Genomic DNA, 15746 nt, shown 5'->3' with positions numbered 1-15746 from the left:
CTGCCATTATTTTGCAAACACTCTTGGTGCTTTCGAAAGGCCAAATGGGAGAGCTCTGAAGTGGTAGTGAGACGGTCCCAATCTGAGAAGGGCCTGATGAGTCTACCAGATAGGTATGTGAAGGAAGCCATCTTTGAGGTCTATAGATATCATGAATTGATCTGGTTCTAGTCCATTGATGACGGATCTGAAGGATTCCATTCGAAACCTGACCACCCATAGGTGCAGGTTTAACGGTTTTAGATTTAGAACAGGTTGGAACGAGGCATACGGCTTTGGGACCAAAAAGAGATTGGAGTAGAATACCTATCTTTTTTGGTGTAGTCGCGAGGAGGGGAGAGAGACCATCAAACTGACTTTTTTCGGAAGCTTCGGAGATGGACGCTTCGCGGAGGAGGAAGACCTATCTCTATATGATTGGCCACTAGTGGCCAAAGTTCTTGGTCTATGTGTCTGGCCTCGGCCAGAGAAGCCCCAATGAAAGGACTGTCTAAATTAACCAAACCTTGCTGCCCTCGGTTTTGGGAAATTTACTGGGAGGAAGCTGCTTTTGCCTCCTGTGGCCTGGCAAATTATACTGTCCAATTCAGGGCCAAATAACACTCCCCCTGAATAAGGGAGTGATTCTAAAAACTTTTTTGATTCCGTGTCTGCATCTCAGGACCTGAGCCATAAGGTTCTCCTTGCCGCTACTGTGGTTGCAGAAATAGATGAAGAAATGGAGGATGCATTCTGGGCGGCCTCGTATAAGTATCTGGAAGCCTCCTTGAGATGTAGGGCGAAGGGAAGCAATTCTGAATTTTGCAGACCCACTGGTAATTGGTCAGCCCATGTTTCCATAGCCCTAGCAACCCATGCCGATGAAAACATTGGTCTGAATGAAGTAACTGCTGCAGTGTAGATAGATTTTTAAAGTCTATCTTGCGGTCAGTATTATCCTGCAGGGTGGCTGTCCTTGGGACAGGGAGTGTGGTGTGGCATGCTAAGCATGCCACCCGTGAATCAACCCTCTTGTTCCATACTCCTGGTTCTAGCCTTTGGTGCTTTGCTAGAAAATACTGAGCTTGCCAGAATGCCAATTGGGGTATAGAGAGGAAGAAGCTTGAACTTTGCTGGTAAAATTAAAGTACACAACTTCATGTCACTACAATCTATAACACATTGTTCCAATATCCCCCACTAAATTCAGAGAAAAGGATTTAAACAGAGTACAGTACAAAAATCAAATTTTTGGCTGAAAAGCTTTTTTTTTTGTGTCAAAACCCTTCCCCTTTTTTGCCTTAATTTTAAAAGTTCATGCCTGTTAATAAAATGAAGTCAGAGTAAAAGAAGGATGGAAGGAGTGAAAAGGACAAAAGTACCTGCAGTAATCTGAAATAAATTGCACTTTGTAGCTGGATTTACTCCAAGCTCTAAATGTGGTCCATTAAGTAAAACACAGAATGCATCAATTCATCTCTGCAAATGATCACAAGATGCAATCTACTTTATCTGGACCAAGAGACAGAATCCACAAGTTTTTATCTAAGTGAAGTTACATTTTTTAAAGCATATTTTTTTAATAAGTGGACACAGTAGATAAAGTACACATCACTTTTTTGAAAGATTTTTTTGTAACTTAATGATTTATGCCTAAAAACCTGTACAGATCAGCTTTTCTAAAGAGTGTAAAAATAGTTAAAACAAAACAAGTTTAATATATATTTCTGTTCTCTGGTTTGAATAATTTATTACTATTTGCTTTTATTTTAATGTTATATTAGGGACACTGCAGAAATAAATCTCTAACATTCTAGCCACATTTACTGCATGCATGTCAATTTATAATAAAGCTATTTACCTTGGGTGTTTCCCCTTCCAATTCTCTGGTTGTGGGAATGGTTTCTCTGACACATTGATCATTTTCTCTTACTATTGTGGGAATGATTTCTGGAATAGTGATGTGCAAGTCTGGGCTGACACCAGATTCCTCTGTATTCAGTGCGGCTTCACTCATTAAAGTCAGAGCACAGTCTTGGAGGCTGTTGCCATGTTTTGACTCCTTTTCTCTATGATGAACAGCACTATGTTGCGTCTTTTCCACTATTTCCCCCACAGCTTTGTTTAAAGGTACACTGTTTATTATCTCAGAAGTTTTCATTACAGCAGTTGTATTACAATGATCAGGGACATCAACAACAGTTACACAGCGCAGTGGCTGCAAGCCACCCTTGCTGACAGTGTTCTTTTTATTTTGGCAAACATATTTGGTGGACAGTGGATCCAGTGAGTTGCCAGCATGGTCTATGTTTAAGCACTCCCCTAGCTGACTTGAGTGTATGGAAATATTTTGGTATTCTGTGAAGCTTTTCAGCTCAGTTGAGGTTTCATCTAAATTTCTGCTATCCTGTCTATCTAGTAAAGTGATTTCTTCAAGACCTGGTGGAATTTTAGCATCAGCCAAGATCTGTTGATGTTTCTCATCTGAAAATGATCCACTACTAACGTCAACAATTTTATCCTGCTTTTTCTGAATTTGAGGGATTTTGCAGTGTGTTGATGGTTCCCTTGCTGGGGCACTAGAATCAATAAACCTGTTTACATATAAAATTGATTTTTCTCTATTTAATTGTGCGTCACAAACATCTGACTTAATGGTAGATAAGCTATTTTCTATATCAAAAGGTAGACAATAGTCTGTTCCAGTTTCTATACCAGATGTTGTATCCTGAACAACAGATTCATCCAGATACCCTTTATATGACCAATTCTTCTTATCATGAGTTGTATCCATCATGGATGACAATGCCATAACATTTGAGGTCACCAGTTCAGCTTTTGGCTCAAATTGAGGAACTACTTCCTGAATTAAGGATCTTGTAGTTACATTATTACACACCACAGATGAGCCATTCAGATCCGTACTTTGTTCACTCATCTCAAAAACGTTTTTTCCAATAAAAACAGAAGAAACAATGTCACGGATAGATGTTTCTTTCTTGAAATCCATTTTTGGCATTAACTCAGTGTCTGGAATCATGTTAACATCATCCCTTTTTTTAATATCATCTTGGTTTTCTGGTGCACCTCTGCTGCTCGAGTTGTCATCAGAAACATAAATGCTTTCATCTTGTGCATGCCAACTTTCAAAAGACATTGAAGGGGTCAAGTCTAACTTGACTTGTACTGGAGCATGGTGGAAAAGACATGTCTGCTTTGCCAGTAAATCAAGCTGTACATATCTATGTCCAGTCAAAACATCAATTTTACATTTTTTTAGCAGGTCATTATAAGGAACAACATTGTTCTCTCCTCTGGAACCAAACTGAATTGAGGAATCTGTACAATGGTAAGATGAAAATCTTGTGTCTAAGCTTTCTGATAAGCTTTGATCCCTTCCCAATGACTGAAAGAGCTCAGACTGATGCAGACATTCAAACTCTGAGAGCTCCTCAAACAAATCCTGATCTATTAATTTGTGTTTAAGTGAATCAATTACGGAAAATCTCATTCCTGATAAATGGTGGATGATTCCACCATCTTGAATTTGTTTAGTCAAAAGGAGGACAGCGTCTTGTCTGCTAATAACACCTTGTTTAACAGCTTGTACTATAGATAATGGTTTCTTAGATTTCAGATCTGTGATCCCACTAGATTCTAGTTGTAGGCGTAGGAGTTTCTCTTTGGTCGCTTTGTCTGTGATTTTTCCTTTAGAAGCTTTCTCCAATTTATTAAGGTCATCTTGGTAAGAAGGACTTACCAAGTTTAAGCTAGAAGCCAATGTGACAGATACCCTCTTACCTCTATTCACGTCACATATGCCTCCAGCAATCACTTGCATTTCTAAAAGGCTTCTGGCTACGTCTTCATCCATAAGCCCTGCTTTTCTTGCTTCTTCAACAGAATATACCATATTGTTTTCCACATCCACAACACCAGTAACTGACTTGTCGGAGGTGAAAACCTTCTTTAAGAGTGTTTCATCCATCAGTCCTTCCTCAATCACATCCTGAATACTTAACGCTTCACATGTCTGAGAGTCAAAGAATCCAGAGAACAGTTTAAGCCTCTCCATGAGTCTTAAAGCAGTGTGGCTGGAGATTGCACCAAGACTCACTGCCTCATTCAGCAGCAGCTTCTGACTGAAATTTGCATCAACAATACCTCCGTCCATGAGCTGTTCTGACAGCATAGACAAAGTATCCTCTTCTTCCATGTCAGGGGGAAAGTCATCAACATAAACCAAATCTTTAAAAATACCAGGCGAAGCACACAACTCTTCTGTTTTCTGGATATTGCTAGTCTTGAAAGGGTCTTTTACCATGTCAAGATTCAATGTCACAGCTGGATGTTCTATAATTTTACGTGAAATTCTGTTTGCTATAGCATTTTCATATTTCTTGTCAGAACCAGAAGCTATTTCAGATAAAAATGTTTCTTTGCGAAGTGTTTCAATTGGTACGTCTGTCTCATTTTGTAAACTTTCAGCCTTTGATACCAATTGTGTCTGGTTAACAATTAGAGTTTGCTTAACAGGGGACATTTCTGACATTGTCTCTAGATCGTTTATCCTGCTTGTGGAGAGAACAGGTAGAGCAGGTGGAATGGCACTACTTATGCTAGGTCCTGTATCATATGTAATTTGTGTATATTCCAATGTATTATTGTCAGTGGCACTGTGTTTTGATACTTGCTGATTGAGGCTTTGGAATGAATCTGTAAGTGCAAAAACTGTTGTCTCATGTGTTTTATGATGACCTGGACTGCAGGACAAAATGTTCCTTCTTGGGAGCAGAGACTGGCCTGCTTGTGGCTCATACGCTGTGTCTGAGGTTATGTCTGAAAGAGCTGCCAGAAGTTCATGGTTTCTGGTCCGCTCATGATCATGACAACTGTTGGCAATGTCTTTCAAATCCAGACGCTCCTCACTGGAGTTGTATGCATACTCCCCTAGGAATAACTTTTTTGCTTGATTTTCATTGCCATCAATAAGAAGAAGTCTCTTGCCATTATGAATGTTTGTGTAGCTGAACTTCATAAAATAAGACATCATTTTCTTTTTGCTCTCTGATTGTGAATTCATATGTATTTCTAAAACATTCCTTTCAAAAGGATATAAACTGCTAGCTTCAGATACAGAGGCTGGCTGGTCTCCAGGCTCACGGGTGCTTTCTGTTGTCAGGCTGCATGCTATATCAGGAATCATGATGGACTGCAACATTTTGGCACTGCTTCCATCCAAGATACCACACTGTATGGCTCTATCCCAAAGCATTACTTCTCTGCTCTCTGATATATACAGGCCTTGAATCCTGTGCCTGTTGGCAAGAGTTTGCATAGCTAACTCACTAGAAACAATCCCTTCCTGAAGAGCAACTGCAACTGGAAGAACTTCACCTGATTCTGGCCAAAGAAAACCACTGAAAGAAGCAAGAGATTCCAATACAAGGAGGGCAAGTTTAGGAGCCACAAGATTGCGTTTTATGGCTTCATCCAATGTAATTCTTTGTCCAGTTGCAACATCCACAATGCCTTTATCTTGAAGCTGTCGTGCTAGCAGAGCACAAGCCATATCCTTATCCATCAAATGGTACTTTAAAGCTTCATCAACACTCAATCTATGTCCTGTTTTAGGATCTACAATTCCACCAGAAAATAGCTGAGTTTCTAACAGTCTCACAGCTATTTGTCTATCGATAAGTCCTTCCTCCACTGCCTTGAAGATGCTGACATTCTTTCCTGACCTCAAACACACCATAACTCCAGCTAGCTGTTTGACTGGAAGAAGTCTCAGTCCAGTGGACTCGTGAATTATGCAGCTCTCCATCATTTCAGTTAAACTAACTAGTTTTGCTGTGTTTGGATCAATAACCTTTTCACAGGATGTCTCCAACTTTTCCATCAGACCACTATGGAATAACATTTTCTGAGAGGATTCATCTAAATTAGCAATTTCACCGGTTGATCTAAACTTGAACACACCTGATGCCAGGTAGATATTTAATATTTTCAGTCCAACACTTTCATGAATTTTCCTTTCTTTAATTGCTGTAGTAAGGGTCAAAATCCATTGCTTTCTATTTTTTGGTTTGCCTAGCAAATCCTTAGCATTACTCAACTTTTGAAGATGTTGAAATAATCTCAGATCAATAATGTGCCTCCCAAGAGCATCTTCTAATGTCAGTGTTTCATCTGTTTCAGGTATAACCAATCCAGACAGGACAACTTGAACTTCCAGAAGCATTAAAGCAGTATCTCTGTCAATAAGACCTTTCTGCATAGCGCAAAAGATGGGAAAGACCTCCATAGACCTCAGATCTATAACTCCATCGACAGCATGAGTCTCCTAGAACAAGAGAAAGTCTGCATTAGGACCCACATGTTAGTAGCAACATAAATAGCTATAGAAAGAGAAAAACCCAAAAGGGTTAAATATATTCTACTAATAATACATAAAACAAAAAGGACACCATGCATTTCCAAAGCTACAGACACCACAGAACAGAAATTTTAGCAAGCACCATAACCAGCTATTTGCAAAGCTGCAGCGGGAAAGATTTTGTACAAGAAATGTTCAGCAATTGGTGTAAAAAGAACAGCATAGTGCAAAAAAATATGGAAAATAAGAGAAGTGAGAAAAATGAATCCGATAATAAATTTTATTGTTAAATTGTAAGAGATAACTCCACCACCAGGAGATTACAAAATATGATCCTTGTACATGCAATTTCCCAAGCATTATATTCTTTACAAATCACATAAAAATAATTCTACTGGATTAATTTAATAATTTACATATTGGTGCCGTATCAAAATTGAAAAGAACAAAAAAAAAAAAACAAAAAAAAAAAACGGAACAAAAAATGTAGGTAACAGGATATACAAAAATATTTACTTACCGGAGATAAGGAGAGTGCCATGGAAACGCAAAGACAAGAGAACCTTAAGGGAAGATGTATAACACACAGGAAAAGCTTTGGTGTTAGCGTCCAGCATGCCAGCATTGTTTGCAACACGGAACCACATATGTAGGGAACTTCCACTCTTTTTTTGTTTACACAAAGGTTTAAATATAGCTTCTGCATGGTTAGTTGAACTCATAAGCAAGGATGCTAGTTAATTGTTTTTAAGACATAAAAAGGACACATCGTGCTCAGAACAAATAATACACTTCAACATCGTTAATTGTACTTCACTGTTTAAATAAGTTTGTTAAAAGCAAGAAAAATGGTTACAGTAGAAAAACACTTGTAGTTCCAAGGCCTCCTGAGACATTCACGTGCATGTATTAAACACAATAAAAACGGCACAAATGTGACAAACATGGTTAGGATGTGTGACTAACACAATATCCACAAAGAAGCACGAGGTGGTAATATCTGGTCTCTTTACAAGATGTAAGTGTGTGAGGAGAGAGAGGTACACGATTCAGAATCTGGCGACACAATGGCTCGCAATGTGACACATAATTACATAGTTTTAGTACATGTATTACAAGCTACATGAGATTTTAAGAAAACTGAATCAAACTTTAACATTTGATTTGACACATATAGAGTGTGTCCCTACACAATTTTTCAAATTATACTCTTTAAAAATAAACATAAATAATAAGAGTCAATTTAGTAAACCATTTAGTTGGAGTGGTACCAAAAGGCAATCTGCTGGGACAAACTGAGGTGGACAAATCTTACTTTTATGCACATGAACATGCATAATGCACCTCTTCCTCCTCTCAAGACAAAGATACATATTACAAACATATAGAAATATACACATACATATATACATATACACACGCACACAAATTTATACATATTACGGTATCGCTATAGACAGAGATGACTTTTATAGAATACCTTTTGCTCAGCCTCTAATGCAAGCTCAGAATGGAGCTCCTGTATCTGGTTATCAGACTCCTCACAAAGTCGATTATATGTTCCCTTCAGCTCCTGGATCTGGGAAGTGATCTCTGCTCTCTCCTCAGGTGACATCCTGTTTGCATAAACGGATTTTTCGATTAAACAACCAATTCTACCAAGGACACACAAGACCCGACATAGACCATCAGCACTCACTTATCACTGTTCTTGGCCAAGAAGATCTGCATGGACTTCACAGCTTCAGAAACTTGTTCTTTTTTTGAGAGAAGCTCTTTGCTTAGTGCCTATGGGAGAAACGATTTTCTTTAAAATTTTAACGTAATTCCAGTATCCTGAAACAAAACCTGAGACAAGAACAAAACTAAAAACAGAAAACTAGAAAAACAAATTCTTTATAAATATGCAAAAATAAGGGGTTGTCAACTTTTGGACACTCACTTTCCTGCACCCTAGTATTACTGACACCTGATTTAAAGGACACAGCTTTCTGAAGGGTTAGGGGACACAATCAACATCCTTCACTGACAATAGGAGTTGTAACTAACAAAAATGTGCAGTTGTCCAAAAGCAGACAACTGACTGCCTTTAATATATATTAAATAGTAGCATTACTGTATTGACAAATGAAATTTGCTAGGAACCTGTGGCATCACTGGAGCACTGCCTGACTAATATTCATGGTGTTTAATTTATATTTTTAAGATATTAGATCTTAGTGAATTGATGGACTATGTTCTCATCATCATTACCGTTTATTTGTAAGATGCTACAAAACACTGCAGTGCTGAACAGTCAGTTGCAAATCATACAAAATCAATCACACACACACATAAAAAAAAAAAAGCACAGATGAGGCTGATGAAGGAGGTGCACACGTGAGACATTGGGTAGAGGGGACCCTGGTCGTGAGAGTTTACAGTCTAGAGGAAGAGGGCAATGCTGAGACAATAGGAGCTAGTGGGACATGGTGAGTGCATTGGAGTGGGCATGGGACAGGACCTGGTAGAACATGCAGATATAGTAATTTCAGGTAAGGCTAGGCTAAAGTGAAGAGCTGGGTTTTGAGAGCACTTATAAAATTGAAGGTTGGGGAGAATCTGGTCAGGTGGAATAGGGAGCTCCAAAAGTGGGAAGCAGTATGAGAGAAGTCTTGGAGGTGGGAGTGAGAGGCGGTTACTATAGAGAAGATGACGAGAGTAGGTCAGAGGCAGGTCGAAGAGGGAGTGTATCTAGTGACTGGGTCAGAGATGTATGGGGAAAGGGAAGGTGAAACAGTTGGATTTAGGACAGATTGTAGGAGGTTGCAGCAGTGAAGGCAGGAGATAACGAGAAAATGGATAAGGGTTTTTGTAATGCCCTGAATGAGAAAGAGGCAATGTTTAAAAGGAGGTGACAAGTCTCCTTCAAGGTCAAGGATGACACCAAGATATCGGGCTCGGAGACCAGTAAGATAGTGATATTGTGCACCGTGGGGGGACTAGAGGAAGCGTGGTAACACTAGTAAAGGGGAAGATGATAATCTCTGTTTTGGACATATTGAACTTTAGACATCATTGGGACATACAGGTGGAAATGACAGAGACACAGTTGGACACATGGCATAAGAGAGAAGAAAAATTCAGGGAAAGAGAGGTATACTTGTGTCTTCAGCACAGATGTGGTATTTGAGGCTAAAGGGGTGTGTAAGTTCATCGAGAGAAGAGGTATAACTGTGAAGGCCAAGCAAGCTAAGGGCATTGAGGAGAAAAGGATGACTGACTGTATCAAAAGAGGCAGAAAGGTGAAGGAGGATGACTAGTGAGTAGTGACCTTTAGTCACTTTACACAAAAAAATCACATTGGCTACAGCAGTGTGCTGGGGGAATTTTGTGTGTGTGTGTTCCTTTTAGGATAACCCCACCCTTTCAAGCACCTGCTATGAGCCTATAAATTGATTGAACAACTTCCATTTCTGTATTTGTCTGAGAGACATGTTTGCGTCAGTAGCTGAGGGGGAGTACTGTTGCTGTTTGGAGGCTTCTGGGGTACCTCTTTGGTAAGTTAGCTCTCAATTTAAAAACACACATGTATGGCCCAAATATATGGGACTCTCATTGTTTAGAGTTAGGACCACCCTATTAGCAAAAGCGCGTAGGGTGGCGGGTGGCTTTAACATACATTTGCAAATGTGTGCAACCAAGACTTTTGCATTTTTATCTACAGTAGAAATGGCAGGTCTTTTGCTGGCTATAGCAGTGTGCTGGGGGATTTTTTGTGTGTTTGTTCCTTTTAGGATAACCCCACCCTTTCAAGCACCTGCTATGAACCTATAATTGATTGACCAACTTCCACGTCTGTATCTGCTTTAATCACTTTAGTTAGGGCAGTCTCAGTGGTGTGTAAAGAGCAATAGCCCGACTGCAGAGGGTTGAGAAGAGAGTAGAGATAAAATGATTCAGGCAGTTGTATACAAGCTGCTGAATTAGTTTGGGAGCAAAGAGGAAGAGAGAAACTGGTCAACAACTGGAAAGAGAGGTAGTGCAGAAAGATGTTTCGTTGAGAATAGACGAGATGAGTGCATGCTTGAAGAGAGAAAGGGAAGGTGCAAGTGGTGAGTGACATTTTGAAGAGGTGAGCTTGCTGGACACAAGTATTGGGGGGTGGGAGAAGCAGTTGGGATAGCCTACCAATCATCCACATAACCCCTTCACATAACTCCACTCGCTCTTCCCTTGCCTTATCTGGCTCCCCCTGTGCCGGTCTGTTTTCCCTCCCTTAGGATGTAAGCTCACATGAGCAGGGCCCTTTTCCCTCCTGTCTCCCTACCTGTTCTTCTGCTCCTTGTTTACTACATCAGCCAGCCTGGAGTTTCTGAAGTATTGGTATTTTTGTTTATTGTTTTGTACTGTTTTACCCTGTTTAGTCTACTGTTTGTACTGTGTACAGCGCTGCGGAAACCTTGTGGCGCCTAACAAATAAAGGATAATAATAATAATAATAATAATAATAATAATAATAATAATAATAATAATGTCACTGATGGTGCAGGTTGATGGGAAAAAGGAAGAAGTGAGTGTGAAAACCTTATATCAGTAACAGGAGAGAAAGAAGTGTGTGGGTACAGGGCATTTGGAAAGTATTCACTGTGCTTCAGTTTTTACACATTTTGTTATGTTACAGCCTTCTTCCAAAATGGAATAAATTCCTTTTTTCCCCTCAAAATTCTACACACAATACCCCATAATGACAACGTGAATAAAGCTTTTTTGAGATTTTTGCAAATTTATTAAAAATAAAAAACTAAGAAATCACATGTACATAAGTATTCACAGCCTTTGCTCAATACTTTGTTGATGCACCTTTGGCAGCAATTACAGCCTCAAGTCTTTTTGAATATGATGCCACAAGGTGAGTGGAGGAGAAGGTGGGTATGAGTGATGGATCTGGCATGCATATTTGTTCAACACACAAAATAGATGCCTCAACTATGCGTATAAGTGACACTACCATTGTGTGTAAGTGACCTATCCACTTGAACAGAAGAAATCAAATGTCTTGTATACATAGAGGAGCCAGAGGAGATTCTTTTACCCACTTATCTATGATATCTTATGAAGGATCTTTCGCGATATCATCTTTCCAACTTCTCAACAAAAGCAAACTTTACATATGAAGATATAAAACAGGTTTTTTTTTCAATTTATCTTCATATATTAGGCAATGTGCAATAAAGCATTAAGGAAAAAAAAAGTCAGGTACCACATACAGAATGCTAAGCAATGAGCTTCACATAGTCAAGCAAGCCCATTACACATGGCTGTATACCAGCAAAATTACATTGCATTATTCATTGCAAGATGTGAAAGACTAGTAATGTGTACCTGTTTTTCAGAGATGGTCTTCTTCAGATCGACACGGCCCCCTCCGCTTGCAGACACCACCTGAGATTGGCTGGACACCCACATGGAGAGTTGTTTCAAGTCCTCCATGTGCTTCTCTTTCTCCTCCTCAATAACTTTCTGTAAAGATGCAAAAAGAAAACCCAGAAAATATAGTTAAAATAAGAGATACAATATTAAATTAACAATAAGACTGCAAGGAAGCAGATTTGTCCTTCACTTACATTTCTGTTTAGAAAATAATTTGGAAGAGGCTGAAATGATTTTCAGCAATTTTAGCCCATTTTTTTATTTAGGAAATCTCAATTACAAAATATAAACATATTGAAGGATGTGGAATACAATGGAATTGAAAAGCCAATTAATAAAACGATAAAGCAAATTTACAATCTAAAACTAAGGTAGTATGTCTCTGCTTTTAACTTTTTTCTTTTATAGGGAGGCAGGGGGTTAAAAAGTGGATTTTTAGACTTCCATTAAATTAATATCACCAACCCCATCTGGATGACACTGCTATTTTGGGATTGAGGAGAGGACGCAGGACCTGAAGCTGGGCACTTAATATTTAAAATTCTGAAGAACTCCTTTCTCCCAAACCCACTCATCCTCAGTTAATTTATGGCAAAGCCCCAAGGTATAGGGCACAAAAATACTAACCAAATACACAGTCCAAACATGCAACAGATGCAAACATTAAGTGTAAAGGGTCAGAACATAGTGTCCCCCAAAAGGATTTGTAGAAAAGGATTTAACGCAAGTATAAAAATTCATCCTGTCTAGGGGACTATGCTACCAGGAGAATGGAGAGCCTGCTCAAGAAATTCGCCTCCCAATTTCCCACACTAACAATGTACACTGACAAGCTTGCTGGCACAGTGCATTCTGCCCATGTCAATATTCACAAGGACACCCTCATCGCCAGTGAACTCTCTGGTTTCTTCTTCATGGTTTATATATGCCACAGTATCGTCTGACTGAGTATGGACTGGTTGGCCCCTCAGAACAGACTAAACCATCAGAGCATTTTGAGCTCCAGATCATTGATAGGGAACAAAGCTATGTCTTTGGACCAAAGACACTGCAAGCGAAGGTGCAACATCACAGCTGCAGAACCCAAGAGAGTTGCATCTGGCGTGACGAAGGTCCAGTTGCAGATGGAAAATGTGTGGCTCTTGTTCAAGTAGTCCACTCTCAACCATCACCTGAAAGGCAGCTGAGTCTCCGAAGTCAGTGACATCAGCTGAGAAGCCAACTGAAGATTGGACCATGACCACTCTCTCAAAATATCTAGTTGAGACATCCAAGAGAGGAACCTGGCACACTAAATCGCTTCAAAGGTGGAAACTGTGAGAAAATGAGTTTGATTTCACCTTAACCAGCCTGTCCCTGGTTTCTGACAAAATGTGGAGCATAACAACACATACTTTTTATAACTCTGTTGATGTTCCCTAGCTCACCAAAGTGCAATTGCAGTGTCTAAAGCAGTTCTTATCCCGCTTAGCCAATGCGTCTCCCAGGTGCTCAGATAAATGAGAAGACAAAAGAAAAGAAACAACTCTTATCTTCTTTCTTTTGAATAATGTCACCTCAGCAGCTGGATAATCATCCAAATCTAACATGTCCAAAACCTGAAACACTGCCATAGAGGGGGGCCCGCTAATTTTTTCCGGCGGACCCCGCTCCCTAGGGAATCCAGCCCAGCACTGAACAGCCTGGGGTTGGTTGTCAATATGGCAGAGGGACCCATGCTGCGTGTCCCCCTGCTATAGTGTCACCCATCCCAGGCTGGTTTGCCTAGTGCTAGTTAAATGAAAATTGGGGGGACCCCACGCAAATTTTTTTTTTTTTACTTTTATCTATTTTTAAACACTTTTGACAGCTGCCGGGACCTCCGGCTCTATAGGCAGGGACAGAGTAACAGTGATGTATTTACAAATCTCGCAGCTAGATAAGGACAACAAAGGAGAGTTTGCTAAACACGGGAGTGTTTGACATTGCGGCAAATCGCCAGAGATCACCAGCGATTTTGAAGATCAGGGTAAAAATCGCAGTTTAATACATTTGAGAACTTCTGGACTAAAATCGCTGTGATTTTCAGTGATTTTAACATGGTGGAAAAAAAATCGGACCTTGATACATTTACCCCCTAGGTGTTATTGTCAGTATGATAGCACAGAAGAGAGACAGCGATGCTCTACAACACATTACATTACCTCTTCCTCCTCAAGTCTCCGCAGGGAGTCGCTGATGTACTTGACATGCTGAGTAGTCAGAGTGACCAGAGCAGTGTAGCGAGTGCGGAGATCCATAAACTGTTAAGAAAGGGGAGGAGTGAGGGATTGTTGTGTCAAGGTAAAACTTATATAAAAAGACATTAGTTATAGCTGTTTACTTCCTGTGTTATGATATCAGAGGAAGACAACATTCGTCTGCGTTTCATTGGAGACTTCTGCTGCGATTCTACAAAGGCCTTGTATGTCATCAGCTGCAGTTCATAATCCTGTATCAAAAACAAACTTTTCAGTAGACCTGTAAGTAGGACTATTAGCAATCATACTGACAGTCTATATAGATTAAGTGCTACATTGATCAAACAAAGGCATCCTTGGCTGCAGAGATACAAACTTTGTCTTGTTACTAACCTTCACAGAGACAGAGTACTGCTGGGACAGAGTCTGACATTCATCAAGACGAGACTGATTCCGTTCTATTTCAGCCACCAGGGCCTTAGAAATTAGAAACATGTATGATATCAGTGTATAGCACACAACAAACTGAACAGGGTGAAAGAAAGTGTAGTGATCAGGCGTTCCTTTCAGCAATGTATATTACAAAGGACCAAAATTTGAAGGGTGCTTTAAGTTTAGTAACTGATCAGTCTAGATAATTTATCTATTGGACAGTTTTTTTTTATTCAGCAGGTAGTAGACAAAAAATAGAAACACCAATATAAAGTCACTTATTGGGGCATTTTTGGCAAGATGTATGATCTGCATGAGCTGTGGCAATGTCTACCAAGTCTACCAATGTCTGGAATTGTGCAGGACATCCTTCCTGCACAATAACCAGCAACAAGAAAGTCTGGTTGATGTTGGTGTGGATATTGTCAATCTAGAATATACGCCCCCTATCCTCAGTAAAGAAGTACTGTAACATGGGTGTAGATAGTCACTCAGTACCATTAAGAAGCAGTTAGAAATGATCTTGCCATCTAAGGGAATGAAATCATCCAAACCATGGCCAGGAACAAAAAAAATTTAAAAAATGTCCCATAACATTACAGAAATACCAGAACCCTTCACTTCTGGTCACAAGCACACAAGGCTGTAACATTCTATAAGCTGGTGCTGCATCTGCACTTCCAATGTTGCTCGCAAACATTAGCAAGTTTAGCTGCATTGGTCAGTGATGCTCACCTCATAAATCACCCTTTGTCAAGGTATGCGAGATCTCTTTGTACAGCTGTAGCAGCCATAATTATAGCTAACAAGAGCAATTCAGAACTTTATACATGATCCTAATCATACCTGGATTTTGTTTATTCAACAAACACATTAGCTAAGTGGAATTTCCTGTTTTCATTATGCTTGGTGTCCCTCATTTACACAGGTTTCTATTTTGTTGTCCACTACCTGTATACATGTGGGACATTACATAGTGTACATAAGGAAAAACTAAACTGTGAAATACTTTCTAATGGTAACGCATGTGACCTATCTGCAACAAAAAAGTTGAAGTGTAAAGTGAAAGCCCCTCTCCTTTTCCACAAGTTACCGTTTGCTGATTCAGCTGCTCAGACAAGACTCTCCTGTCCTCGGACTGTCCAGGTTTCATCATCTCCTGCTGTGATTTTGTTGTTTCGATCCACTGGATCAGGCTGTCATGATTCTCCCTGTAACTTTTTAGCACTTCTCGAATTGTGACTAATTCTAATTGCCTGATTAAATTTAAAGAGAAAAAGTAATAAATGGGTGGACTTGTAATTTCAAAGTAAGGGGCAAAAAGT

At 39.6% G+C, this 15746-nt stretch overlaps 1 protein-coding gene across 1 annotated transcript in view; it reads right to left on the bottom strand.

Moving 5' to 3' along the window:
- The window catches only part of MACF1 (microtubule actin crosslinking factor 1), a 246258-nt gene that overhangs the window by 142528 nt on the left and 87984 nt on the right, over positions 1 to 15746 (bottom strand). Inside the window, exons 30-37 of the mRNA XM_075197744.1 lie at positions 15515 to 15677; positions 14383 to 14466; positions 14133 to 14240; positions 13954 to 14052; positions 11723 to 11860; positions 8058 to 8146; positions 7839 to 7974; positions 1841 to 6325 (exon numbers count right to left, since the gene is read on the bottom strand). Of these exons, the coding sequence (XP_075053845.1) occupies positions 1841 to 6325; positions 7839 to 7974; positions 8058 to 8146; positions 11723 to 11860; positions 13954 to 14052; positions 14133 to 14240; positions 14383 to 14466; positions 15515 to 15677 (5302 nt within the window). The remainder of the gene's footprint in view (positions 1 to 1840; positions 6326 to 7838; positions 7975 to 8057; positions 8147 to 11722; positions 11861 to 13953; positions 14053 to 14132; positions 14241 to 14382; positions 14467 to 15514; positions 15678 to 15746) is intronic.

Source organism: Mixophyes fleayi, chromosome 2 (genome assembly GCF_038048845.1).
Source record: "Mixophyes fleayi isolate aMixFle1 chromosome 2, aMixFle1.hap1, whole genome shotgun sequence".
Lineage (NCBI taxonomy): Eukaryota > Metazoa > Chordata > Amphibia > Anura > Limnodynastidae > Mixophyes > Mixophyes fleayi.
Note: the sequence above shows the minus strand (reverse complement) of the source record. Positions and strands in the feature narration are given on the sequence as shown.